This window comes from Solanum dulcamara, chromosome 1 (genome assembly GCF_947179165.1).
Source record: "Solanum dulcamara chromosome 1, daSolDulc1.2, whole genome shotgun sequence".
NCBI lineage: Eukaryota > Viridiplantae > Streptophyta > Magnoliopsida > Solanales > Solanaceae > Solanum > Solanum dulcamara.
Genome location: NC_077237.1, coordinates 87,050,746 through 87,077,046, shown reverse-complemented (window position 1 = coordinate 87,077,046; position 26,301 = coordinate 87,050,746). Strand labels below are relative to the sequence as shown.

At 36.5% G+C, this 26,301-nt stretch overlaps 1 protein-coding gene across 3 annotated transcripts; it reads left to right on the top strand.

Annotated features, from left to right (window-relative positions):
- On the top strand, positions 1-25,287 carry LOC129882899 (protein ALWAYS EARLY 3-like). 3 transcript variants are annotated; one of them, XM_055957398.1, is made up of 22 exons: positions 1-249; positions 531-635; positions 3,231-3,351; positions 3,846-3,944; positions 4,069-4,131; positions 5,748-5,825; positions 6,301-6,475; positions 6,868-7,133; positions 7,228-7,582; positions 13,987-14,064; positions 14,828-15,081; positions 15,164-15,220; positions 15,366-15,674; positions 15,752-15,930; positions 16,047-16,329; positions 18,083-18,307; positions 18,737-18,898; positions 21,340-21,483; positions 21,558-21,773; positions 22,911-23,015; positions 23,106-23,204; positions 24,954-25,287. In XM_055957398.1, exons 3-22 carry the CDS (start codon positions 3,241-3,243, stop codon positions 25,116-25,118), a joined length of 3,423 nt encoding a protein of 1,140 aa, XP_055813373.1. In that variant the 5' UTR covers positions 1-249; positions 531-635; positions 3,231-3,240; the 3' UTR covers positions 25,119-25,287. The 3 variants fall into 3 exon arrangements, with proteins under 3 accessions (XP_055813373.1, XP_055813381.1, XP_055813365.1); XM_055957406.1 differs by having other exon boundaries at positions 1-256; positions 14,828-15,048; XM_055957390.1 differs by having other exon boundaries at positions 1-256.
- Positions 25,288-26,301: the final 1,014 nt, after the last annotated feature.

Below are 26,301 nucleotides of genomic sequence, written 5' to 3'. Positions count from 1 at the left end.
GAAATTCCCTCGTTCCCCTTTCTCCCCAAAATTTCAATTTCAAATAGCTTCAGTGTTAGCTTCTCCATTTTTTCTCTGCAATTCTTCCCCTCTATTTGAAATCGAATCGAATCGAGTTTAATTGAATTGATTTTAGTCGATTTTAGTGAAAAGCAGATCATCAATGTTAATTCAAATCAATGATTGAATGCAAGTGTGTTGAGTTACGAGTCCAAATGACTGGTGGTTGGATTTGAATTCTTTAGCTTGGTAAACGGTGATTTCTTCACTCTTTTGCGTTAATTATCTGTTTTGCTGAATCTTTACTCTATAGGTAGATGTTCGCCATTGTCAATTTTGATTATTTAAACTGTTCTTTTTGAAATTCAACTCAAACCCTAATCCTAAAATGGTATGAACACAAATTTGGACTTTTTACTGGCTATCTATAAGTTATAACTGTCTCAGTTGAAATTATACACTATAAGTATAGCCAAGATTGAAACTTTGTTGTGGATTCTGTTTGATTGACTTAGAATTGGGACATACAGGCTTGACCCGGAACGCCCTTGAGTGGCTTGGAATCCTGTGCTGTCTGCCAAAGTGTTTGGAATCAGTTCGTAGACGGTCCAGCTTACTTCAATTCCAAAAAGAAGGTCAGATCCTTAAACGAAAGTATTTTCTCTGTTTTTACTGTTAGAATAGGTAGTAGTTTATTGACTTGGTAGAAATCATGATAGAATGTTTTCTATTAAGTTTTAGTAATCATGTTTATAGAATGTATGTGGTACATAACTTGTCTGAATATTCCATTTTCTATGTTTCGACATGGTGAGATTAAAGTACTGATATAAGGTTTTATTCATACTTTAGAGATTATGACTATAGGGTGTTAATGGATCTCCATTTGAGTTGAATATTTTTTTAAGAGGGCTGACTATGTGTTTCTATGTTCTAATGCATGGTGTTAAAGCTTGATTTGGTATGTTTTCATTTAAGGCATAGAGGATATGACTATAGGTCATAAAGTTGATTATGATTTACTGGATAGATTGTTTATTACTTTCTATGCTTTGATTACTCTATTTTATCTGTGACGCTTTCATTATTTATTTATTCGTTATTTGTTATTTGTATTTATTTATTTGTATTTATTTGTTATCTATTCGTTATTTGTTTGTTGTTTTTCTCATAAAGCTTTTAATTTCCTATTCTTATCTAACATTTTTTATGCATTTATGCTTTTACTGAGCCGAGGGTCTCCAGGAAACAGCCGTCCTACCTTGGTAGGAGTAAGGTCTGTGTACATTCTACCCTCCCCAGACCCCATGTTGTGGGATTTCACTGGGTTGTTGTTGTTGTTGTTGTTGTATTGTTTATGAAATATGTGCTCTTGTTCGAATACAGTACATTTGAGATACTGAAGTAGGATTTCGTATGCACTTCAAAAAGCATGAATGTAGCGGGCATCTCTTATTTCCTTACATTAATTATCATGAGTTTGGTTCAGTGTACAATGCATCACAAATAAATATATCTGTATGTCATGTTAGTGATCCTAACTTTATGAATATCACATGATAGGTTTGAATAGTTTTAGATGTGTTTTCAGTATCTGACGTCATAACTAGACTTATTAATTTGAGATGTTTTGGCTGACGTAAGGTTAAAATGCTTTTGATGGTAGTATAAATCAAAGTTTCAACAAGCTTGAAACGCCTTTATGTAAATGTAATTCTGGTTGGGTTTCAGATTTTATATGAATTCTTTTCTTCTCCATCACCCACCAAAGGACCTTTCATGGTTCTCTATCATATGCGCTCGCTAAATTAATGAACACCATGTGTGATCTTTCTTCTTTCAGCGATTGATTTTCATCATTGTTCTTACCAAGAGTATAGCCTCCATTGCAGATGTATCAGACATAAATCCAAACTGATTCTCTGTTACTCTTGACCTTCTAACCTTTGCTGCTTAAGATAAATCTTGAATTAAGTTAATTACATATAAATGCAGATTACTTGTATCACTATATGCCTCTAGCTTTAAAATTTTTGTCTTTCTGAACAACCATTAAACTTCAGAGTTAGTTTGTATGTTATATTCTTGGGGCCCATTTGGACATGATTTCAAATCATGATTGGAGATCAGGTTGATTTGAAGTTAAAGTTTTGTTTGACCATGGAATATGAATTTTTATCTTTTCTCATAAACATGAAAATCCCACAATTTGTGAAAACTATTAAAACATCCCAACTCTTATACAATCTTAACAAATGAGCAAACCATTAGTTCATAAACAAGGTATTGGAATATCTCAAGGTGTTGCATTAATAAATCACAAATCTCTATGTTCGTTTTTTAAATAAATGTTTGCGTTTACATGCTATTATCCTATTACAAGCTTTCAAATACACATAATTTTGCAAAGATTCACTGGTCCAAAAAATCAACAATAGTATTAACTAGCTATTTTTTAATATAATCCTCCACATGGTACATACAATATATTCATGTCGAGCATGTGTTTTTTTTTTTACAAAATATAAAATCATGGGTACTTTTTAACAAAATATATATGGATCAAAAGTTATATTTGAAATCACAATTTGAAATTTGAACTGCTACTTTTTGGAGAATTTTTTATTTGAAAATGATGTTGAAATTTTGCAGATTTCATAAACAAACACTGATTTCAAATCAAAACGTGAAATTGGGGTCCCAAATCCTATGCCCAAACGCATACTTAATTCGTTTAAAGGAGGAAGACCTGAAATTGCTACTCCAGGAACTTGTAAGAGTACCCACATTGTTGTCGGAGTTGAACAAACCGGAGCCACCAACTTATCGTACCACAAAAACCAAAATTAAAAATACCAAACTGTACCAGATTAATTCAGCACGGTAGTGCTATAGTATTTTTAAAAAATAAAACCATACTGTATCTTACAATGAACACACCGACTGAGAGTTATTGATGTTATCTTTCAGCATGGTTGAATCGGCTCCTTTTTGAATCTATATGCTTGTTTGCTTATATAATTTTGTCCATTTGTTTGTATATAATTTGACAAAATCAAGTAACTATTTCATGGACCTTTATTTGCTGAAACTATAATTTGATGTACATATTAAAATAACATTTGTTCCCTATGTAGTTTATCACTTTCCAAAACATTCAATTGTCATAAAACAGACTCTTACATTGTGTTTGCCTGATTCTGTTTTTTTGTTCCTTATATGTTCCCCAGGATTTTAGGCATGGCTCCAGCAAAAAAATCTAGAAGTGTAAATAAGCGCTTTTCTCCTACAACTGAAATCTCTCCCAGTAAAGATGGTAATGGGGACAATTTGAAGAAAAGCTTGCAACGGGTGAGTTCTACTATACTTTTGTTTGATCTTGTAACATTACATGAATAGAGGTAGACAGTGCAAGAAGAAAGATGAATGGCTTCATCAAGGATGTCAGGTCATTGCTAGAAATGTGTCAGTGAAGTGAAGAGATTTTCCTGCATGTTTTTCTTTGAAAGGAAAAGGAGAATATGGAATGAGAAAAAAAGTTTGGTTTGGACTTTCTCATAATTTGGATGGATTAGATGGAAGTTTCTTATGTGGGGAAGTCTCCTATTGTATTTTCCGCAGCTTTCCTCTTACTAAAGGTTGAGAATATGCTGGAATGTTAAAGTTCCAGATCTTCCCTTCCCTATTCTTGTCAATCAAATGGTTCCTTTAGGAAAGTGGTTATATGTTGAGTTGGAAGGGAGACATATTTCGTCTGGTTTCATTTTTGTTAGATGTAAAGCATTCTCTGAAGGCTCGTAGAATTCTGTATGCATTTTGACGCGGTTCTTTCTATAAAATTGCAGAAGAGGAAGTTGTCTGACATGCTAGGTCCCAAGTGGAGTGACAAGGACCTGACACACTTCTATCAAGCATACCGCGAGTATGGTAAAGATTGGAAAAAGGTCTGTCCAAATTCAGAGTATAATCCTTTAATTGAAGTTTATTGAATATCAGTAACCTGCATATATTTGCTGTCAGATTGATCTCTAACGCTTGCCTCTAAGAGCTGCTTTATACTTATTACAGGTTGCTGGTGCAGTGAAACCCCGAACTGCAGAGATGGTGGAAGCTCTTTACACAATGAATAGGGTAGGCTCTGTATGCAGACAGCAAAGTCACACACGTCTTTATAATCGGATCCTCTTTGCTTATGAAATCATCGAGTGATATATCTTGATTGGAAATACTTATCTTCATCTTCTTATCCATTTTTCAAACTATGTTCCTGCTGATTTATAGCTGGATTTAGATGTCATCTATACTGATTGCATGGTGAGAGAGCCCATTTGTGAGAATCTTGTTCTAACACTTCATGTTGTTGGCTTGTGACATTATTCATTATAATTGATTTGAGGAGCATGATACTCTAGTAAGTCAAATCTTTTTTCACAATGAAATCTGGTTAGGGTTGTCTACTTTTATGGGGCTGTATTCATCTTATATTCAGTTTCTCTTTTTCTGGGAGGCAATTATTTTACGTTGCCTGCACTTTCCCACATAGCCTTTGTTTCCTGTCTTATGTTCTTTCCTCAAACAGTTTCCTTCTCCTTTCCTACAATTTGTTTTTTTTTATTTTTGTTTTTGAGAAATCTGAACAGATAAGTATTCCTTTCCTACAGTTCTTGTGTGGACAAATCATTTTTACAAGGTACAAAACAGAAATTATGTGTATGAAATGATGTGTCCACACAAGAACAGTAGGAAAGGAATACTTATCTGTTCAGATTTCTCAAAAACAAAAATAAAAAAACAAATAGTACGAAAGGAGAAGGAAACTGTTTAAGGAAAGAACATCATCCCCAGCTTTTGCAGGAGGACATCGTATATCTGTTAGCAATAATGTGGCTCTTATATTAAGCCTATCAAAAAATAATATGACTCTTATATTCTGTTTTTTCCCTCTTTGTTTCTTCTGTAAGTATGACATTTTAGTCTGTTGTAATCAGAAATTTAACACTTTTATCATTGAATTAGTTTCCTTAATTTGGCCTGCTGTAATATCATCCTCTTCTCTCTCTTTCTCTGTCTGTTTGGGCAGTATCCAGATTCCATGTCATCTCAACCAGTTTAGTCAACTTTTAGTGCTACTTTATTTTCCTTTTCTGGATCCTTATATGGAACAATGCAATCCTGTGAGTAGTTGATATTTCTTGAAAAAAATTGCTCAAAGATTACTCTCAGATTCATAAATCTTCATTACCAGTGTGTTAAATGATTTGTTCATTTTCTTTTTGACGCTATTATGTTGCATTAATACAGTGAAACACTTCTCCATACTCCATTGCACTTGAAATAGAAAACTGTTGTTTCCTGATGAAGCGCATGGCACTAAGAAAGAGTCCTCTCTTTCAGAAGAGAATACGAATCATCTTTTGGACAATTTTTTTGGGGTAAAAAAGAATTATCGCTTAACTTGCGATCATTTTTATGCTTGCATGGTTATATACATAAAAGCACCGAGTGCCATATTAATCATCATAAACCATTGTGTCTGTCAAAAGAAAAATCATAAATCATGGTTTGTTGATTTTTTCCAGCAACAGTTCAGCAACAATTTGGACAATCAATTTGATCATTGTTAGGTGGAGATACTATTATAAGATTTAAATTTTTAGAACATATGACAATGAACTTAATCTGCATGAATATATTCAGTCATACAAAATGAAGATAAAATTACCTACTCTATTCTACTGTATTTTCAGGCTTATTTATCTCTTCCAGAGGGGACTGCATCTGTTGTTGGGCTGATTGCCATGATGACTGATCACTACTGCAACTTGGTAAGAATTGAGATATAGAGTATTGAGCAAGAGGAACGTGTGTGTACTCTATGTTTTGTCTGCCATCCCTCACTCCCCTGTGCACTCATCAGACTTAATTTTCCCTTTCCTATTTTTTTCAAGCTGAGGGGGTAGTATTGCATGTGAGAGATACCAGGATTTTAGCTTTGTGGCATCAGTGTATGGAATTGCTTGTATACTTCAATTGATAAATGCTGTTTGTCTTGAACAGAAAGCTCTTTGCCAGCTGTTATTAAATAAACATCAGGAAAGATGATTCTGCGCATTAGGCTGTAGCAAAGCATTGTTCTGACTTTTGACTATCGACAAGAAAAACATTTCTAAAGAGAAGCGAATATCTGCTCGATGCTCTCTTATATTTGTTCATGGCTTCCGAGTCCCAGTGTTTATTTATTGTACCCGAGTCTTAGTTTTGTGTATTTTCTATTGAAGTAACTTCCCTATGGGATTTCAGGCAGCAAGCGACAGTGAGCAAGAAAGTAATGAGGATGCTGGAACGTCTAGAAAACCTCAAAAACGTGCTCGCGTTAAGATTCAGCCTAATGTTTCTAAAACATCTGAGGTGGCATCCCCAACATTAGCAGCTACTCATGGTTGTTTACCTTTGTTGAAGAAGAAGCGTTCAGGAGGTGTGTTGTCCCTTCTAACCCTCCCACAACAAAAAAAGGATGAATTAAAATAAATGAGGAATTATTCCTATGGAAAATAAAATAAAATATCTTTAAAGAATCTCCCGGCTGGACTTAGATTAGGATCTTTCTTACTTGTTATTCTTCATACATTTTACTTTCATGCAGTGTAGTATCTTTTCTTGGGGTTACATTTTTTTAGCTGTCTTCCACATGATCTATTACGTACTGAGCGGAGGCTTGACCTCTTTGAATGTTGACAAACAAAATATTCCTTTTCATTTATTTATCTGTAATTAGGGATAGGAGCCTATTTTCTTCTTCTCTATCTCTAAGGATTGAGCCCTTGTCATGTGATATTGTTGTTGAAGTTTTGCTGGAGTTCCTTTCAGGGAGCCGGCCTCGTGCTGTTGGGAAAAGAACTCCACGCTTTCCTGTTTCTTTTACACATGAAAATCCCATGGGTGAGAAGTATATTTCTCCAAGTAGGCGGAGTTTGAAACTTCAGGCAGATGACAGTGACACTGATGATGATGTGAAGATAGCATTAGTTTTAACTGAAGCTTCACAAAGAGGTGGTTCTCCTCAGGTCTCTCAGACACTAAACCGTTGGACGGACAGTGCTATGTCCTCACCTGTTGAGACTGCTGGAAGAAAGGTATTGCTCAACTTTCATTTCATATTGTGACTTATGTCTATAAACTATGTGACATCAACTTTTTTGATATTTTCTTATTCGTTTTCTCAACTAGCGTGTTAAAATGGGTATGGGCGATGGAAAGCTTCTCAGTAATGAAGTGGACGAAGAAGAGGGAAGCATGGAAGCAGATACTGGAGAGCTGTTGCGGTATAAAAATGATTTGGCGGAAACTGGAACCATTAGTCGAACAGCACAGAAGGGAAGAAGACCTCTTGCTGAAAAGTTGGAAGTTGATAGTGGTGAATACCATTTTGATGATATCAAAGAGGCATGTAGTGGTACAGAAGAAGGTCAAAGATTAGGCGCCGTGGGGGGTAAACTTGAAATGGAGGCCTCAGATGAAAAGAATTCCAGGACCTCTTTACAAGGCCCTAAAAAGAAGAGCAAAAAGATGTTTTTCAGGAGAGGTATTACAAATTTCTATAGATTACAGAATTCCGAAAAAAATTATAATTGTAGATTACTGTTCATCAGAAGTTCCCATTCCAGTAATTCTAACAGCATTATATATGCTCCTTTTAGTCCTCTTTGATTATTCTATTTTATCTCTTGCCATTAAAAGGGGTAAAGGGGATATACTCTTGGAAACAAAAGGAAAGTCGAGTCCCTAATAGGATTTGGACATTTAACCAAGTTTGACGGGAGGGCTGATCAGTAAGTTTGAGTTGTGCGCCCAACTCCAACTAGGGCTAATTCCCTTGGAAGGAGAATGACAATCTTTACAGTGACCATTTATTCTTTCAATTTCAATGTACATGCGTGCATACCATATCCTGTCTGTGTTCTTTAGTTGAAAGCTATTGTTAATGTAACAACCAGCCCACTAGTGATACTGTTCTCTTTGAAACACGTCATTAGGTTCTAAGGCTTGCTTCCTTATACACTCATCATCTCTCCCATGTTTTGTCGATGTGGGATTTGCCTAGGGTTTTCCCACCATTGTTCATGGTTGCACGCAGAATGACTCTAATACCATGTTTGTTACAACCCAACCCACTAGTTATATTGTCAGCTTTGGGCCTCGGCCTGCACTGGTTTAAAACGTGTCACCAGGGTCCAAGGTTTACTTCCTTATATATCCAACATCTCTCCCGTATTTTATTGGTGTGGAATTCACAAATTCACCTAGGGTGTTACAGATAGCCTCAAATATAATCTCCTTACCACCCCCTCCCTTTTCATGTCTAGTACAAATCACTCCTCCCTTCACCCTTCTCTTGGTATTCTTGATATGCCATTAAAATGGATATAGAAAAGTTATTTACAAAAGAATACACATCTATAGGTTTCCCAATTGCTTAATGAAAGTGCAAGAGGGGGGATGTGGGTGAATTGAACTCTTATTCGATTTTCTAGTCAACTATTTAGGAAGGCAATAAAGAACACTTAAAAGAGCATAAAGTAAAGTGACACCATATATTTTTGTACTGGTTGGATCCAGTGGATCTTAGTCCAGTCCCCTTGGTTGTAAGAGTATTCTCTGTAAGCTCTTTTGAGATCTGACTTGTACAATTGTGATGTAGTGTAGTTTTTACATCTATACTTGATCTCTTTTCTCGTGATTTTTGATACAATGCCTCACTAATAATAATTTTCCTCTCTTCTCTTTATTGAGTACACAATAAATCTAGAATGAAATACAATGCTTATTAATAGTAGAACAAAGGAGCCTGAGAAGGTTTGGATAGAAGTATATCTTCCATCTTTCTTTGATTAACTTCATGTAGTCTTTGAACTAGCCGTTAAACTTCTTGACAGAGATGACAATCCAAGAGTTTGATCTTTGGAAAGAGGAGTTAGATTGATCTCTTCCAAGAATAAGTTTAGAGCTTTCCGTTAGCTACGTTGATCAGATCTTCAAACTTGATTTGTTGTAGCTCGTTACCTTCTAGGGTTTACGAACTTGAGCTCTTAGTACTTGTTTCCATAGATGTGAATCTTGGCCTTTAATAATTGTTGGGTCTTCTTTCCTTAGCGCTTACGTGTGAATCCTTGATGAGGCTTCTTTCCTATGCTGATCTTGATTGATAGTTTTCCATAAATGAGTGTTGGAAGATACTCATTTAGTTTCTTCTCCTTAAAATTCTCCTTTATAGAATTTTCCTGTATCCATGCACATGCACATGTAAAACATATACTTACATTAGTTCCGTCTTTCATTAAAACTAAACCCTAATTATTTCCCCCCTTTTTGATGATGACAAAAAAATTAATAACTCATAGTCAACTTCCCTGTTTGTAATGTCTCTAGACTTGCAATGAGTTGACTCCCCCTAAATTTAAGCACTTAGTTTAGACAAAAGAAATAATTATACATCCTACTGACCCTCTTTTCTCAATATACCATAGTAATAGTAATTACATAGAAAATCCTATAAATATTGTTTGACATCCTATACCAAGCATAGTGAAATTAAAAAAACGGTGGCAACATGTTTTATGGGTTAATATTCCGAAAATTTACCAATAATCAACAACTGATTCCTAAAAATAGACACTGTAATCAATGCCACCATTAGAAATATATTAGAACAAGCTACAATATTCAATAATCAAACTTTACAATATTCAACTACAAACTACAGTATTCAAAATTGGAACTTACAATATTCGATTCAAGAATACAATATTTAGCTTTAAAATTATCGTATTCAATTCAAAACTACAGCATTCAAATGACAATTAGCATATTCAAAGAAAAACCTACAACATTAAAATAAAAACTTCAATATTCAATTCAAAATCACAACATTCAAATAAAAACAACAATATTAAAAAAGCTACAATATTCAAGTCAAAAGTGAAGTAATTAATATTAGAAAATTAATTACCATATTCAAATCAAACTTACAGTATTCAATTACAAACTATAGTATTCAATATTCAAACTTACAATATTTAATATAAGAATTTATTTTTGAAGATGATATATAATGTAATTTTAAAACTTAAATTTTTTAGCAGATGGAATTTAAATACAACGATGTTAAAATATGTTAAGTGGCTTTTTGAGATGGTATACTAGGTAGATTTCTCCATAGGTTACTCCCCCTGAATGAAAGCACTTAGTATACTCCCCTTGAAGTTTTGACTCATTTGTACACTCATTTTTATCTCCTTTGTCATCAACAAACAGGGAATTCGTGCTATCACAAATAACACAGAAGCAATTACCACAAATATAGACTTATAGATCTTATACGATGCATAAAGTGAGCAAAAGGTAATTGTCAAAGCAGCAAAACAAGCAAAATAATAGTCAGCTGGACTTATTTTTTGACAACACAAAGCTTAGAACAATCTAGAAAACATCTAATGGGGCCTAAGAAAGTACACCAGGGTGTTAACAATAGCTTCCTTCATAGCACTTTGTGCCAACAACACCTTAGATCTCCTCAAACTTGTTAGACATTTTGGTTGGAAGGTTTCCAAAATGTTTGACATCTTTTTTGATCACCTTATCCAGCTTTATCCTGAGACGAGCAACATCAGCACCTGTTTGCTTTGTAGTATCACGGTTTTTCTCCACATTGCACAGGGTGGAAGCCATAAGATCCTGCTTGAGAGACTCAAATTTAGCATTAGAGTAGCCAGCTTAGCAAGTACATCCAGAGAGCAGTCAACAGAGGTTGTGGAAGGAGAAGCACGAGATGAATTTTTGGTTTTGGAAGGAGCAACGATTATCATACCGTCAGAAACATCCTTTTTGAGCTAAGTATCACTGGACAATGTAAAGCCCATACTACCAAAAGCTCTGGAATTGTAGCATTTCTTGATAGTGATATTAGGATGATCATCGAGGCAGATGCAGCTAGCTTCAAGAAGATGGGCGATAAGCATATCATAAAAGTTGCAGAACTTGAAGAGCATCAAGTAAAGTGACACCAAATATTTTTGTACCGGTTGAGATCCAATGAGAATCTTAGTCTAGTCTCATTGTGTTGCAAGGGTGTTCTCTGTGAGTTATTTTGAGGTTTGACTTGTACAATTGTGATGGAGTGTAATTCCTACGTCTACACTCAATCTCTTTTCTCGTGACTTTTGATACAATGCATCACGAGCAATATTTTCCTCTCTTCTCTCTTTTGAGTACACAGTAAATCTGGAATAAAATACAATGCTTATTAAGAATAGAACAAAGGACTTGGGAAGGCCGTTGAGTAGATCTTCAAACTTGATTTGTTGTAGCTCATTGCCTTCTAGGGTTTTGACGAACTTGAACTCTTGGTACTTGTATCTACCGATATGATTTTGATTTGCCTTAATTACAACAACATACCTAGTGAAATCTCACTAAGTGGGGTTTGGGGAAGGTAGAGTGTACGCAAACTTACTATTACCTTGAGGAGGTAGAGATGCTATTTTCAAAAGACCCTCGGCTCAAGTGCCTCAAACCCAAGTAAAAGGAAGGAGAAACAATGAAGAAAGAATGACAGTTAATAAGAAAAGAAAATGTAGTCTACAAGAAAGAAACAATAACAACAACAAAATAGGGTGATAATAGAAACATGATACACAACATAATACGCTAAACCTCCACTAACCTTCACCCCTACTAACCTTCTACCCTAATACGCGTCCTTCACTCCTTCCTATTCAGGGTCATGTCCTTGGTAATATGGAGTTGTGTCAAATTCTGTTTAATCACCTCTTCCCAATATTTCTTCAGCCTACCTCTACCCCTCCGGTTATCCCCTACAACTAGCCTCTCGCACCTCCTCATTGGGGCGTCAATTCCCCTCCTTTGCACATGTCCAAACGATCTCAACGTTGCATACCTCATCTTGTCCGCCACAGAGGTCACTCTTACCTTCTCCCGGATAACGTGATTCCTAAGCTTGTTGTTCTTAGTATGCCCACACATCCATCTCAACATCCTCATTTCTGTAACATGCATCTTGTGAACATGAAAGTTCATGACTAGACAACACTCCACCCCATACAACAAGGACGGTCTAACCACCGCTCTGTAAAACTTTCCTTTTAAGTTTGGGTGGTACCTTCTAATCACACAAGACTCCAGAAGCAAGCCTCCATTTCATCCATGCTGCCCCAATGCGATGTGTGTTGATGTTCCCACTACTCTGGAGTACGGACCTAAGATACTTAAATCTCTCTCTTGGAAATAGATTGTGTGGCAAGCCTCACTTCCACTTTCACGTCCACTTCATCTAACACAACACCGAATTTGCACTCCAAATACTTTGTTTTAGTCCTTATCAACCTGAACCCTTTGGACTCCAAAGTCTGTCTCCAAACCTCCAACCTAGCATTAACTTTGTCTCGTGTCTTATCAACCAGTACTATGTCATCTGCAAAAAACATACATCAAGGGACCTCCTCCTGGATAGACCATGTCAACTCATCCATCACCAAGGCGAATAGAAAATGACTAAGAACTGATCCCTGATGTAGCCCCATCTCAACCGGGAAGTGCTCCGAGTCTCCTCCCACCATCCTAACCCAAGTCTTAGCTCGATCATACATGTCCTTTATCATCCTAATATACACCATCGGGACACCTTTAGCCTCCAAACACCTCCAGAGAACATCCCTCGGGACTTTGTCTTAATTGATACACTAAATTCCTGATTGTCTTCTTTCCTTGGCGCTTGCATGTGAATCCTTGCTGAGTCTTCTTTTCTTTCCTTCGGTGATCTTGATTGAAAGTTTCCCATAAATGAGTGTTGGAAGATACTCATTTATTTTCTTCTCCTTAAATTTCTTTTTTAGCAAGTCAACTTTCCTTTATAGAATTTTCCTGTATTCCTGCACATGTAAAACACGCGCATACATTACTTTAATCATCATTAAAACTAAACCCTAACACTTAACCATCAAATAAAGTTGCCCAAGTCTGCCTTCAACACTCTCTTACTTCTGTGCTGTCAAAGTTGTTTAAGCTAAGCTGTATAGCCATTCTCGGGGGATTTCTTCCCTTTCTCCACTTTTTCACCTGACAAGGCTTGGCTGGCACTAGATCAGAACATTACTTTCATGACATTAATCTTTAGGGAGTTGCTTCATCTGCAAAAGGCTTAGACACGCCAGGAAAAGGTAGATAAAGCCTAAAGGAAGGTCTCGGAATTACAAGTTCTGGACAACTTAGAGCTTGGGAGATCCATTAATATTCTGTTATATTTCAAAAATACTGTTTCTTCTTGTCTCATTAGTTTGTCTTTGTTTTCCAAGTTGTAAAGCTAGAGTTATTTCTTCGAGTTTTGTTATTTCAATGCAAATTAGATGCTATTTTGGTTAAAAAATTGACTGTAAAGCTGTTATCATGTCAATCTCAAAAAAAAAGAAAGTAAACTTGTTATGATGTCATTGAAACTATAGGTAGCAATGGGTGGGTTGGGCAGAATTTGGGCATGTCAAATAGGCTAAGTTCATAATTGGGCGGGTTAATAACCCAACCCTTGGAAACAGCCTCTGGCAGAAATGCAAGGTAAGGTTGCGTACAATAGACCCTTGTGGTCGGGCCCTTCCCCGGACCCTGCGCATAGCGGGAGCTTTAGTGCACTAGGTTGCCCTTATTACTATATCTAATATATCAAATAAAATAAAATGTATTTTGAAAATATGTTGACAAGATTTTTCATAGATCAATTTTGGCAAGATATTAGCCCAAACTTTGATGGGCTGAGCTAATAAATGGGCGGGTCAATAATCAGCCCAAACTTGGGTGGGTTGGGCGGGTTATGATTTCATGCACTAATTATGCCACCTCTGATTGAAGCTGTTATATATCTTGGAAGAATGATCTAAACTAGAGGATAAGTCTGCTAATTTTTCTTTTTTCTTCTTGTAGACGAAGACTCCCCTTTTGATGCTCTGCAAAAATTGGCTGATTTGTCACTAATGATGCCAACAACAGAAAATGAAGATGGTAAGGATATAAATTCTGTTGCTATAGAATTTTGTATGGAAGCTTGCTTGTTTGACTAGTATCTCTGTTTCCCCCTTTCACATTCTCGCTGTCTTAGCCTGGCTTTTTGACGACTTTAACCTCTATGCATTTAATTTTTTTGGTTAACCATTTGGTGTTGGAACCCGTTGGCCCGACTAATCCATATTTGGCTGATAGAAACCCCACTATTGGGGTGGGTGGGTGGGGGTTAACATTCCCTACCAAAGAGGACAAGGATCGAACCCGAGACTATGGTTAAAGATGGAGGAACCTTTATAATCCACCGCCACAACCATTGGTGGTTATGCATTTCAGGTCTTCTATCTTGTTATTTGGAACTTTAGATTTTTAAATTTACTTTGGTCTCAGGTATCAGGATTTTTCCTGTGAATTATTTAACAGAAAAAGTTAAAGAGGTCACAAATTTAGGATTTTTGATGGTAAGTCATCACTTAAGTATGTTGAATTCTGGATATAAAAACCTGGAACTCGTAGACCCAAGTGTGGGTTTTTCCATCTCGTCATGTTGTGATGCTGCAATTTTTTCTGCTTGTGTTTTCACTTCAGGTGTTTGGGTTTGTTTTTCTTTTACTATTTCTTTTTTTTTTATATTAAAAATTGAAGCTTTGGATATGCTGACTACCCCGTGTCTTGATCACAGTTCATATGTTTCCACTTGATTTTTCAGTTGTTATTCCCTGTCTTAATTGCGAATATATTTGACCTTTTTTTGTTGTTTCAGAGTCAATGACCCTGGCCAAGGATGAAACTGATGATCAAGTTGATGAATCTGGATCCTTAGAAGCATTGCCTGCAAACAAAAAAAGAGACAAACATGGATCAGCGGGGGTTAGATCGAGATGGAGTCAACCTGTATCAAAGTTTGGAGTTGCTTCCAGTAAGACATCAAAGCATGGAAAAGTTAGACCCACTGATGTTACTGCTGTTCCTGAAGCAAAGCAGGTGAGGAGGGCACAGAAAGCAATGTCATCTAAGGTATTAGGAGGCAGCTTTGCATCCCTACTCAATATTCTGACGAGGTAAATGACATGTAACAATTCTGACGATAATCTTTCAGGCTCGAAAAACTGAAGGTCATATTAACAATGAAGTCACCGACTCTCTGGAAGCTGAGGTGATTTTCTTATTTTTGTCTATTTCAAATGATTGTTTAGAGATTTAGACAGATGTTCGAGCCATTGCCTTAAACATTTTGCTAGATTGGATACCTTAATCAGCTGCATTGTTTCTAATTTGACTTGATCTTTTTTCTCCTATAGACGAAAGAATTACCAAAGAAGTCAACAAATAAGGGTAAACGATCCAATCAGGGCATGTCACTGAAATTAATCAAAGATCAGGAGCATGCATCATGTGCAGATCCAAGATCAGAACGAAGTGATTCAGCTCAATCAACTGCACAGATCCCTGTGGAAAACCAGGTTAATTTACCTGCTAAAGTCAGAAGCAGGCGCAAGATGGACCTGAGAAAACCTCAAAGACAATTTTTTTTGAAGATTTCTGATAGAAGTTTGGATGATACTAGTGCATCCATCACTGCATTTCATGACAGAGCATTCAGTCTTAAGGTTAGTTATGCACCTTTGTCCGTTGTAGTACATCTTCGTGATATGACCACTATTTAACTTGAAGACATCGCATGCAGGAAAAGATTTCCAATTGCCTTTCCAAACATCAGGTTCGAAGCTGGTGTATCTATGAGTGGTTCTACAGTGCAATTGACTACCCCTGGTTTGCCAAAAGGGAATTTGTGGAGTACCTGTATCATGTTGGATTGGGACATGTTCCAAGGTTAACTCGTGTTGAGTGGGGTGTCATAAGAAGGTAGTTTCTCAACTTCACTGAAATTTGGAAGTCTATTTCCTGGGCAAGTCCTAAATATTATGAAGTTTGTTATTTTTATGTTTATGATGGTCCATTGAATCCTCACCTTTATGTAGTTCTCTGGGAAGACCGCGGCGATTCTCTGAGCAATTTTTGAATGAAGAAAAGGAGAAGCTTAATCAATACCGAGAATCTGTCAGAACACATTATAATGAACTTCGTGAAGGTACAAGAGAAGGGCTACCCACAGATCTTGCAAAGCCTTTGTCAGTTGGCCAGCGTGTCATTGCCATTCATCCAATAACAAGAGAGATTCATGATGGAAGTGTGCTAACAGTTGATCGCTCCAGATGTCGTGTTCAGTTTGACCGACCTGAGTTTGGGGTTGAGTTTGTCATGGTAATTCATTATTGCTTAATATATGCTCATACTATATTCTGGCATCAAGATTGGAACAAGATTAGAAATGATTACCACGGTGCAAGTAACACACACACAGGGTAAAATGAGAATATATCTTTAGATGGTTTGACCGACATCCTACTTAGACCAACATATGCAATTTTCCTTAGGCGCAACACTTTGATCATTGAAGATGATAGAAAAGGATGCAGTAGATCTAATATCATATGGATGAAGTTGTATCAAAGGGTGTATAATCTCTTGAAATCTATGTTGATGACAACAGCAACAACATACCTAGTGTAATTCCACAAGCGGGGTCTGGGAGGGTAGGGTGTACGCAAAGTCGCAAACCATAAGCATGCTGAAAAAAGAAATGTAACTACAAAAAATAACACGATAATCGAAGTGCAAGAAACAATAGGTAATAACAAACATCAAAGGACAAGAAACTCTCTGAGTAATACTAAAAATAGGTAATAACAAACATCAAAGGACAAGAAACTCTCTGAGTTTTACTACAAGTAAGGAAATATAAGCAAGACAACCTAAATCCGATTAACGAGACTTGAGGAGGAGTTAATGCTCAACCTAAATCCGTTATACATCAAGGTTTTTGTCCCACATCTCCATCTTAGCGTTAACTCCTCCTCAAGTCTCGTTAATTAGAATTATGTCATCCGCAAATAACATACACCATGAAACCTCACCTTGGATGTGTTGTGTCAATTCATCCAACACCAAGGCAAATAAAAATGGGCTAAGAGTTGATCCCTGGTGCAACCCCATCACAACTGGAAAGTGCTTTGAGTCTCTTCCCACTCCCACTATCCTTATCCGGGTTACACTTGCATTAGGTCCGAAGTTTGACAAGAGTTCTACTCTGGTTGTAGGTTCACTGTACAAGAGTAAGTGTAAGATTTAAAGAAATCTTTTAGGTTTTGAAGAACTCTCATTTGCCTTCTTTAAGACATGATTTACTATTTGAATAAGGTGGGCTTGGATAGAGCTAACAGATACAAATATTCATATAGCCAATTTCAACTAGCTTGGTTTTAGGAGTAGTTTATTGGTTTTTCTGTCCCTTTTGGAGCCATCTCATGACGTGGGAGAAATAAAAATAGTAGTTATCCTATGTTAAAGTTAGCCCAGTGTAGTCTGCTTGCTAATCTAGGATGCCGGGTTCCTCTTCCATGGACCTCCTGTATGACTTGTCGTACAATACTTTTCCAGTGGTCTCTGTTTCTTTTGGAAGATTCTGCAGTTTCTCTCTTTCCATAGACAATATAGATAGATATCGTTAGATAGGGATGAAATGCGTGGGTCAGGTGTTTGAGTAAGACTTGGGGCTGCATGTCCAAGTCTGCTATCTTCTATTTTGTAAAGCTCTTTGGTAAATAAAATCAATTTACTTACCAAATAAAAAAAGTTAGCCCAATGTATTCACACTGGTCCCATCCTCCAAATATGGCAAGTCTAATACCGCTTCTGAGGATGCTTCTGAATGAGAGAAAGAAGAAAAAGAATTACATAACCAAATTAAATGGATTACTCAACCGAACTGATGTATTACACACTTGCGTCTAATCTCTTTTATCTATTAGAAGACAAACCTTATGTGCCCTTGTAAATAGCTTGGGTCCTTGGTTCATAACATGTTGTGTGTATGAATTAGTATTTCAGTACTTTTGGTTCTCAGGGGGTTGTTTTCTGAACTGATAGCTTATTGGAACATTTAATGCTCTGGCAGGACTTCGAATGCATGCCTCTAAATCCATTTGAAAACATGCCCACATCACTTAAAAGGCATGCAGATGGTGTTGATCAGTTTTTTGGGAGTTTCAATGAGCTCAAGGTGAATGTACGAGCAAATGAGTTTATGAAATTTCCGGTTGGTGACATGGAGAATGGAGATGTTTATTCTCATTTCTCCCCACCAAGTCATCCCATCAGTAATCTCCTAATGCAGACAAAGGTTGGTTCTCCTCATAATCTCCCTTATGTACCTTTTATTATTTGTATATTTTCAGATTCATCAAACACCCCAATTGGTTTATTGAGGCGAAATACTACATCAAAGTAGGCCACCTAAACAGAAAGGGTATATATTTAAGCTTTTCGATTTAGAAAGATGAATTTTATTCGGTTTACCTTATAATGGAAAACGCTATATTCAATGTGGGAGTTGATAGATTTCATGATTATCAATTTTATATATGATCTCAAAATCTCTGTAATACCATAATTTATATACCTTGAGAAGTCCCTCTAGAGTGTTGATCATTACTCCCCCTTATTATGTATGCCAATTTCTTTTTCACATAATTAAGAAGGTCAAATAGTTTTTTCTTTATGCTTCTTTATATTATCCTTCCACATAATTTATAAGTACCTTGATGGTCAGGTGGCTTCAGCAGAAGCTGATATGCAATGTAAATCTGGAGTCATGGAAACTGCCGCATATCAACAGACGACATATTCAAAGCTTTCTGCTGCTGCTCAAATTCTAGCAAAGGAAGCTGATGTTCAAGCTCTTGTTGAGTTCACTCGTGCACTAGACAAAAAGGTAGCAAAATTAATTGTGTTTCACTTCATTATTTATATGATCCATGAAAGAAGATTATACACATGAAAACTAGGTGGCTCCTCTCTTTCTCTCCATATTATCTTGATCTGTTTATGTGATTGTTGTGGACCTAAATAAATGTATATGCTCTCTCCAACTTAAGCCTTTATATTAGGTGGTCACACAATTCAACATGGTATCATAGCAACATAGATCCTGAATTCAAGCCTCACCGACACCCAAAGTCAGAAATATTTTCACGTGCTTGACTCAAGTAAACTAATTAGGCTTTCATGTGAGGGAGTGTGTTTCTTTTCTTTGTTTTATTGATAGTGATTAGGTATTGTATTAAATGAGAAGAGGTACTCTAAGTTGGTGCGACAAACATAGTTAAAAGTTGTGCGATTCTCCAATCATATCTAACAAGATATCTGTATGTGAGAAAGAACGAGTAACCGAGAGAGAAAGAAACTTGATTGTTCTCTCAAGCTATTGGGGTTTAAATACCTAAGTTTACATGTCCTGTTCTAGAAAAGAAAATCAATTGCATGATTACAGTATAATTACAGGGAGCAAATCAAGCTATTCACGAAATTCTACCACTGTACAACAACTAATTTACACCAAAAAGCTAGCAACGAATAGCTATGAAGTTGAGGCACTAAGGTTAAGAAAGTTTCACTATTTGCGTTTAAAAATTCTGTTGTTTCTTTTGTCTAGACAATCCACCAATTTTTTGGGGTATAATATACCAAATTTTGAGGGACACATTAGTCCACTTATGTTCCATTACATGAGAAACTTTGGAGTGGAGAAAGGCATAGCCCAACTCATGCCAATAATAGGAAAAATTTGAACTCCTCAACTGAAATGTGGTTTCACAGTGGAGGTAGAGGTGTTTGACATTTTCAGGATGGTCTTCACAGAGAGGACATCTGCAACAAAGTTGATATCCTCTTCACTGAAGATTGCTTTGGGTGAGGTAGGCCTTTCTTGCCACTAATAAGGAGAAACGCGAGGCAGGCCTTCCTTGCCACTAACCAGGAGAAACAGTAGAGGTTAGAGCATTGTTGACCCATTTTTTTTCCAAGGCGAAGAATCATTGTTATCATTAAAATACAGCGTTTTGTATTCCTAAAATAAAATAAAATAGAAGCGAACATCTTGTAGCATGAGTTCACCAAAAACAGGCATTTTGTGTCCTCGCCACATTATGGAATCCACTTTCTGGTGGTCCAGGGAGATATTTGGTGTAGATAACAACTCACAAGTCCTAGACACTTCCAAATCATTTAAATTCTTCCTGAGAGAGTCCAACCTTAATCAGTGAATAAATCAGTGATCACTGCATTTTGAAGAGAGGAGATGCTGCAAAATCTTTGAGCGGTGAATGACCCAACCACACGTCCTTCCAAAATCTATTTTTCTGCCGTTTTTGTGTGAAAACCAGAACTTTCAGAAAATTTGTGAATATGCTTCCCTAATCTGTACCATGTAGGGTGTTTGACTCTTTGGTGAACAATAAGTTTTCAAATGTGAGGAAGTTTGCTCCAAACCTATAATTAATAAATAAATGTGTTCCTTTTAACATTTTAAAACTATTGAATGAGATGATCCTAAAATTCAAAAATAAGTTCTTTTATTCAACCAAATAGAATGACAATAAAACTTGTAGGCGTTCATGTCAAAATTACCAGTATAAGCTAAAAAAAAAAGGGCAGCCCGGTGCACTAAAGCTCCCGCTATGCGCAGGGTCCGGGGAAAGGCCTGACCACAAGGATCTATTGTACGCAACCTTACCTTGCATTTCTGCTAGAGGTTGTTTCCAAGGCTTGAACCCATGACCTCCTGGTCACATGACAACAACTTTACCAGTATAAGCTAATGATGGAGAAATATAATTCTTTTCCGAAATTGAAGGGTTTATTTGCGTAGAAAGAAGAACAGGAAAAAATTGAGCATGTGTTTGTTTATGAGAAAATCTGTGTTTAATGTTTTGTTTGAGGTTGGGAATTACCAGGGTTTATTTACTTTTTAAAATACAAATGTCAAAGAAGCTTAATATAACTTAGTCTACATACAGGCATATGCTAGTTTGAGAAAATCTGTGGAGGTTTTCATTGAGCCTGTATTTGTTTATGAGAAAATCTGTGTTTAATGTTTTGTTTGAGGTTGGGAATATTTAAGGTAGTGGTGAGCTAATTTAAACAGATGCTGCAACCATATTGATGACTAGTTTCTTCGGTTTTAGAGTTGTACTGCTTCTTGTCTTTTGTTTTTTGAGGTGGCTGTTAAGTTTGGCTGTTCTTGTATATCAACATATGTGTTTGGGTCTTCTGTCAAAAGATGTATTTCTCTAGTTGATGTTGTATATATATAAGAGGCATGAATATTTTGTGTTAGATGTGCACTGAGCTCATGACATTGGGTTGAACTTGTAGGATGCAGTGATTTCAGAGTTGAGGCGCATGAATGATGATGTGTTGGAAAATCAAAAGAGCAATGACTGTTCTCTTAAAGACTCAGAGCCTTTCAAGAAGCAATATGCGGCCGTGCTAATACAGTTAAATGAAGTCAATCAGCAAGTATGTCTGTCCTCTTATGAATTTAAATTTCTAAGATGCACAAAGTCCGCTATAGCATTCATTTTCTTTGGCAGGTTTCTTCTGCTCTCTATCGTTTGAGACAGAGGAATAACTATCCGGGAAGCATGCCACTTGCATGGCCAAGGCCAGTTACAAATTACGTTGATCCTAGTGTGTTGAGCACTTTTGATCATTGTACAAGTCAGCAGCAGGAATCAGGATTCCTTGTCAACGAAATCATAGAAAGTTCAAAAATCAAAGCACGGACTATGGTAGATGCAGCTGTGCAGGTACACAGTCAATCAACTGTTACTTTGTTGGAATTCTTTCTAAAAGCAGTGGTGGTGTGACCCAAATCAGGTTTAAGATGATGTTTGAAAAGATTCTAAAGCGGGTTATGATTCATAACATGTCGATATTTATTAGTTTCTTCGGAAATCTCATTCACATGGTTGCCAGGTTGAGTCGTTGTGACCTCAGTAGATTGGGGATGCGTTTCTTCAAATGCAGTCATCCATTCAGTAATAGCATTTACAACATAACAAACACCACACTTTGTGATGATGCTTGTTCATTGTTTAATTAGTATAAATGAAATTGATGGTAGTATGCTTTTGTCCCTCTATAATCTTAGAGGAGAGACTTTTGCATAAGTTACTATTTCCTGGGATTTACTTATTTGCTCTCTAGGGTTTTGGTCTACACTTAATTTATTTCCCTTTCGTGTCAATAATATTGCTTACTCAATGTGGTTTTTTATATTGCAATGTCTCCAGACTTCTAATACTTATCCTGTATCACATCTTATTTTGGAAGTCCTAAGAATGGCATTTTATTCTGATTGCCAGAGTTGTGGGATACCTTTTCATTTTAATTTAGCTAGATCAGTTGGTGATATCTTAATCTTTGTAAATAAAATAATTGTTTTGTCAGGGGCTTTTTGAAACTTTTGGTCCCTTCGACTCCATTTAAAAGTAATATGTGATATGCACCCAAGGTGTGGTTGTGTGGTCAATGAAGTGGGTTGAGAACCATGAGGTCTCAAGTTCAAATCCCAACTGAGACAAAAAACACTAGGTGATTTCTTCCCATTTGTCCAAGCCTTGGTGGACAGAGTTACCTAGTACTTATTGTTGGTGGGAGGTGGCACATATCCCGTGGAATTAGTTGAGGTGCGTGCAAGCTCGCCTGGACACCACGGTTAGCAAAAAAAGAAGTGATTTTGCATAAATGTGTTATCATTTTCATGTATATAACCAGATCAAAATATCTTGAAAAAATACATCAGGATCAAGGAAATACTATGTATGTGTATTGCATCCTAATATTATTTATGTTTCTTCTGTCGTTTTTGTGACCTCAACACCTCGTCAGTTTCTTCTTTGTGTTGTAGTTTTGTTTTGATTTTGATTAATTTATCTGTGTAGGCGATGATTTCATTTAGTGGTAGAGAGAACACCACTGAGAAGATTGAGGCGACTATTGATTATGTGAATGATCGGATTCTGCTAGATGACTCTTGCATGCCCACTGTAAGATGTCTTACAGATTCATGTTCGCTTAGTTTCTATATTTGCTTCTCTATATAAATTTATTTGAAGTGCATTATTGATCTTCTGCAGCGCCTTGATCCTAAGTCAAAGAATATGTCAGATAGAAATGAAGCAGAAATTCCTTCCGAACTTATCTCAAAATGCGTTGCTACTTTGCTTATGATTCAGGTATATACAATTTATAGCCTCAGTTCTTCTCCAGTCTTCTGTTGACAAGTTCCTTTATTCCATAATTCCAGTACATTTTCCAAGCTTTTATCTTTTTCTTGACTGGCTATTGTGAAATGATTATTGCCTTAGAATGTCCGAGATGGAAATTGTCTTGCTTGGATTACCTATCACTTCTGTCCTTTACTGGACTTTGGATTTCCATGTTGAGTGCCTCTTTTTTGCATGACATAAAATGTTCCATAACATCCAAGAGATGCTTCCCATTCTTCCCAAAATTTTGATTACATATCTATACAGGCTAAGTAGACAATGTATTGTGATTTTGGATCACTGATAAATAGAGGGAAAAGGAGAGACTCATACAACATATTGATGGATAGAAGTGCAATCCTTCTTTCCTCACCAAGTTTTACCCCAACAGTGATTGCTAGATAGCCTTGGAAGAGGAGGGGAAAAAAGAAGTTATAGTCTCTGGCTGTGTGTTACATAATCATGATCTCCAGTTAAAACGCTTGTGTAAATACATAAACAGCCCCTTGAAGTTGGCCCCAATTTTCATTTTGGCACCTCAATTGACCTTGTACATTATTAGACACCCATCAAAATGTAACTATTGCGCAATGAAGTGCATCGTGACATGGAAAAGAAACCAATGAATCCAACCAAATCCAGAAAATTGAAAAGAAACCAATAAATGAGCGACACATGTAAAGTAAGAAAAGAAAAAAAAAGCCCTTGTTTCTTCTCCTCTTCCCTTCAGTTTGTGTTTATCAATTCCAACCACCACAATACCACTATCACAAGGTTGATTATGGAAACAAGAACTGAACAGATTCTTTAACTTCAGATTGCAATTCACCACATTCAAAAACAGAAATACAAGGCATACGGAGACCGGGGCGCCCAAAACGAAAACTGTGAACCTTTGACCAGACAACCTTGCTGACTAGACTCGTTTTGGTTAGATTTAAGCACCCAAAACCCTGATCTTACTGGTGTTTTGACTCGGGTGTCAAAAACTTTTATCTATCGGAAGAGTTCTGTCGATTTTTTGGTGTCTGTTTGTCTGGTGATGATCGAGTGTTAAGGTATGGTGGTTGAAGAAAGGGTTTAGATAGGAAGGTTAATCCATTGTTGAAGGATGGAAAGAAGTGTGTGCACTCGAGCATTTTCCAGGTGAGGTCATGGGGAATGTGTTTTGGCCGAAAGAGTGAAAATATGGCTTGAAGATTAGCTTCAAGAAGAGCAGTAATGTCTTGGAACTTTCCTTTCATTTTGCTTCAAATGGAAAAATAAGTCTTTCAGAACCAATAGACCGCTTCAACGATAGGTAAAACTACCAAAAAAATAAGATATTCAACTATAATTGGTCATAGACAAGCTTGCAACCCTGCAGATGGGATTTTCCTTCGTTTGCTATCACCTCAATTCAATGAGAGAAATATGTCTGCGGGGAAACATAGAGTTGAGTGGTTTTATTGTGAAAAAAGTTCAAAAGAGGGCATTTCTTTTGATTGTATTATTGTGATACTCAAGTGTAGAGTGCATCTAATCTCACTGAAGTGATAGTTTTGCTCTTATTGGGCCGTGGTTTTCCCCCTAGTTTTTTCTTCCACATAAAATTATTGGTCCCCTCTTATCCCCATTATCTTAAATGTAAATATTTCTCTGGGCATTCTGTGATCCCCAACTATTCCTTTCGATTTTCCATCTTTATGCTTTGACATTTATTGTATACTATTGCAGAAGTGTACAGAACGGCAGTTTCCACCTGCTGATGTAGCAAAAGTACTTGATTCCGCTGTAGCAAGCTTGCAACCCTGTTGTTCGCAGAACTCTTCAATCTACAGTGAAATACAAAAGTGCATGGGAATCATAAGAAACCAAATTCTGTCTTTGGTACCAACGTAGACCATGTGTTGTTAGTATCAACTCTCTTCTTTTTACATCTTGTAACTTCAGTATGCAGATAATAACTTTAATGGATTGGCTTGCAAGTTCTAAGAGGCATGACATGATGATTTTTTTTTTTTTTGGATTATCCTTATAATTGAGCTTCTTGTCCAAGAAACTTGATCCATTTCCTCTTTGTGAAAATTAGTTTTGTTCTATATCTTTTTTCCAAATGAAATATGCATTCTTGACATGGATTTGGTACTGTACCCTCAGCAAAATTCCAGGTAAGCTACCATGAAACTGCAAGAAATCTGTGAAGTCAACAGATTTTGAAGGAACTATTTTGAACGTTCCCGGTGTTTACGATAAATGATTATGGTTATTTTGTGAGTTCGAAAGATGCACATCTTTTCGTTTCGTTCGTTGATTTAATGTAAATATTGTTTATTTTGCCCACCTCACCTAAGTTGTCAACCTATAAACTAAAGACTTATTTGGTATAGGCATTATACATCTCTTTTCTATGGGATTCTACTCACAGATAAAAGACGTATTAGAGTTTTCCCAAGGGTGTTCGGACTTTATTATTTGATGTGAATATAATTGATGCTTTAGGCATTACTTCACAATCAACACACTACAAATTTTGTAAAAATAAAATAAGAAGTGTTTCTTGAGCAATGATCTTGTGAACAGTATCTACAACTTTTACAAGATCTATGTTATTTTTTTAGCGTGTAGGGGTTATGAAATAGAAATTCGAATTTTTCTTAGTTTTTCTGAGTTAATTTTTTCGTCTATGTTAGCCTATGGATTTTTTAAGTGTTGAGGGTCTGAGTCGAATTTTCTTGGATTTTCTTTTCGTAGTGTCCGTAACGACCCGGGGAACGACTCATGTAGCCCCGACGCGGCTTCTACGGCGTTTATGAGCATTTTAGGGGCGATGCAACAACAATTAGGCGCTTTTGTCAAATTTTTGTGTGTGTTATTCCACAGATTTTTCAAGTGTTGGGGTTCGGGTTGAATTTTTTTGGATTTTCTTTTCGTAGCGTCTCTAACGACCTGGGAATGACTCCAGTAGCCCCAGCGTGACTTATACGACGCTTAGGACTATTTTAGGGCGACGGTCCAATAATTAGGCGATTTTTTCAGTTTTTCGTGTGTGTTAGCCCATAGATTTTTTAGGTGTCGGAGGTTC

Excerpts from the sequence above, each read along its gene's own strand:
- LOC129882899 (XM_055957398.1), top strand. The coding sequence starts at position 3,241 with ATGGCTCCAGCAAAAAAATCTAGAAGTGTAAATAAGCGCTTTTCTCCT. Across the intron at positions 18,308-18,736 it reads ATCTCCTAATGCAGACAAAG|GTGGCTTCAGCAGAAGCTGA; the intron begins GTTGGTTCTCCT and ends CTTGATGGTCAG. Across the intron at positions 21,774-22,910 it reads TGGTAGATGCAGCTGTGCAG|GCGATGATTTCATTTAGTGG; the intron begins GTACACAGTCAA and ends TTATCTGTGTAG.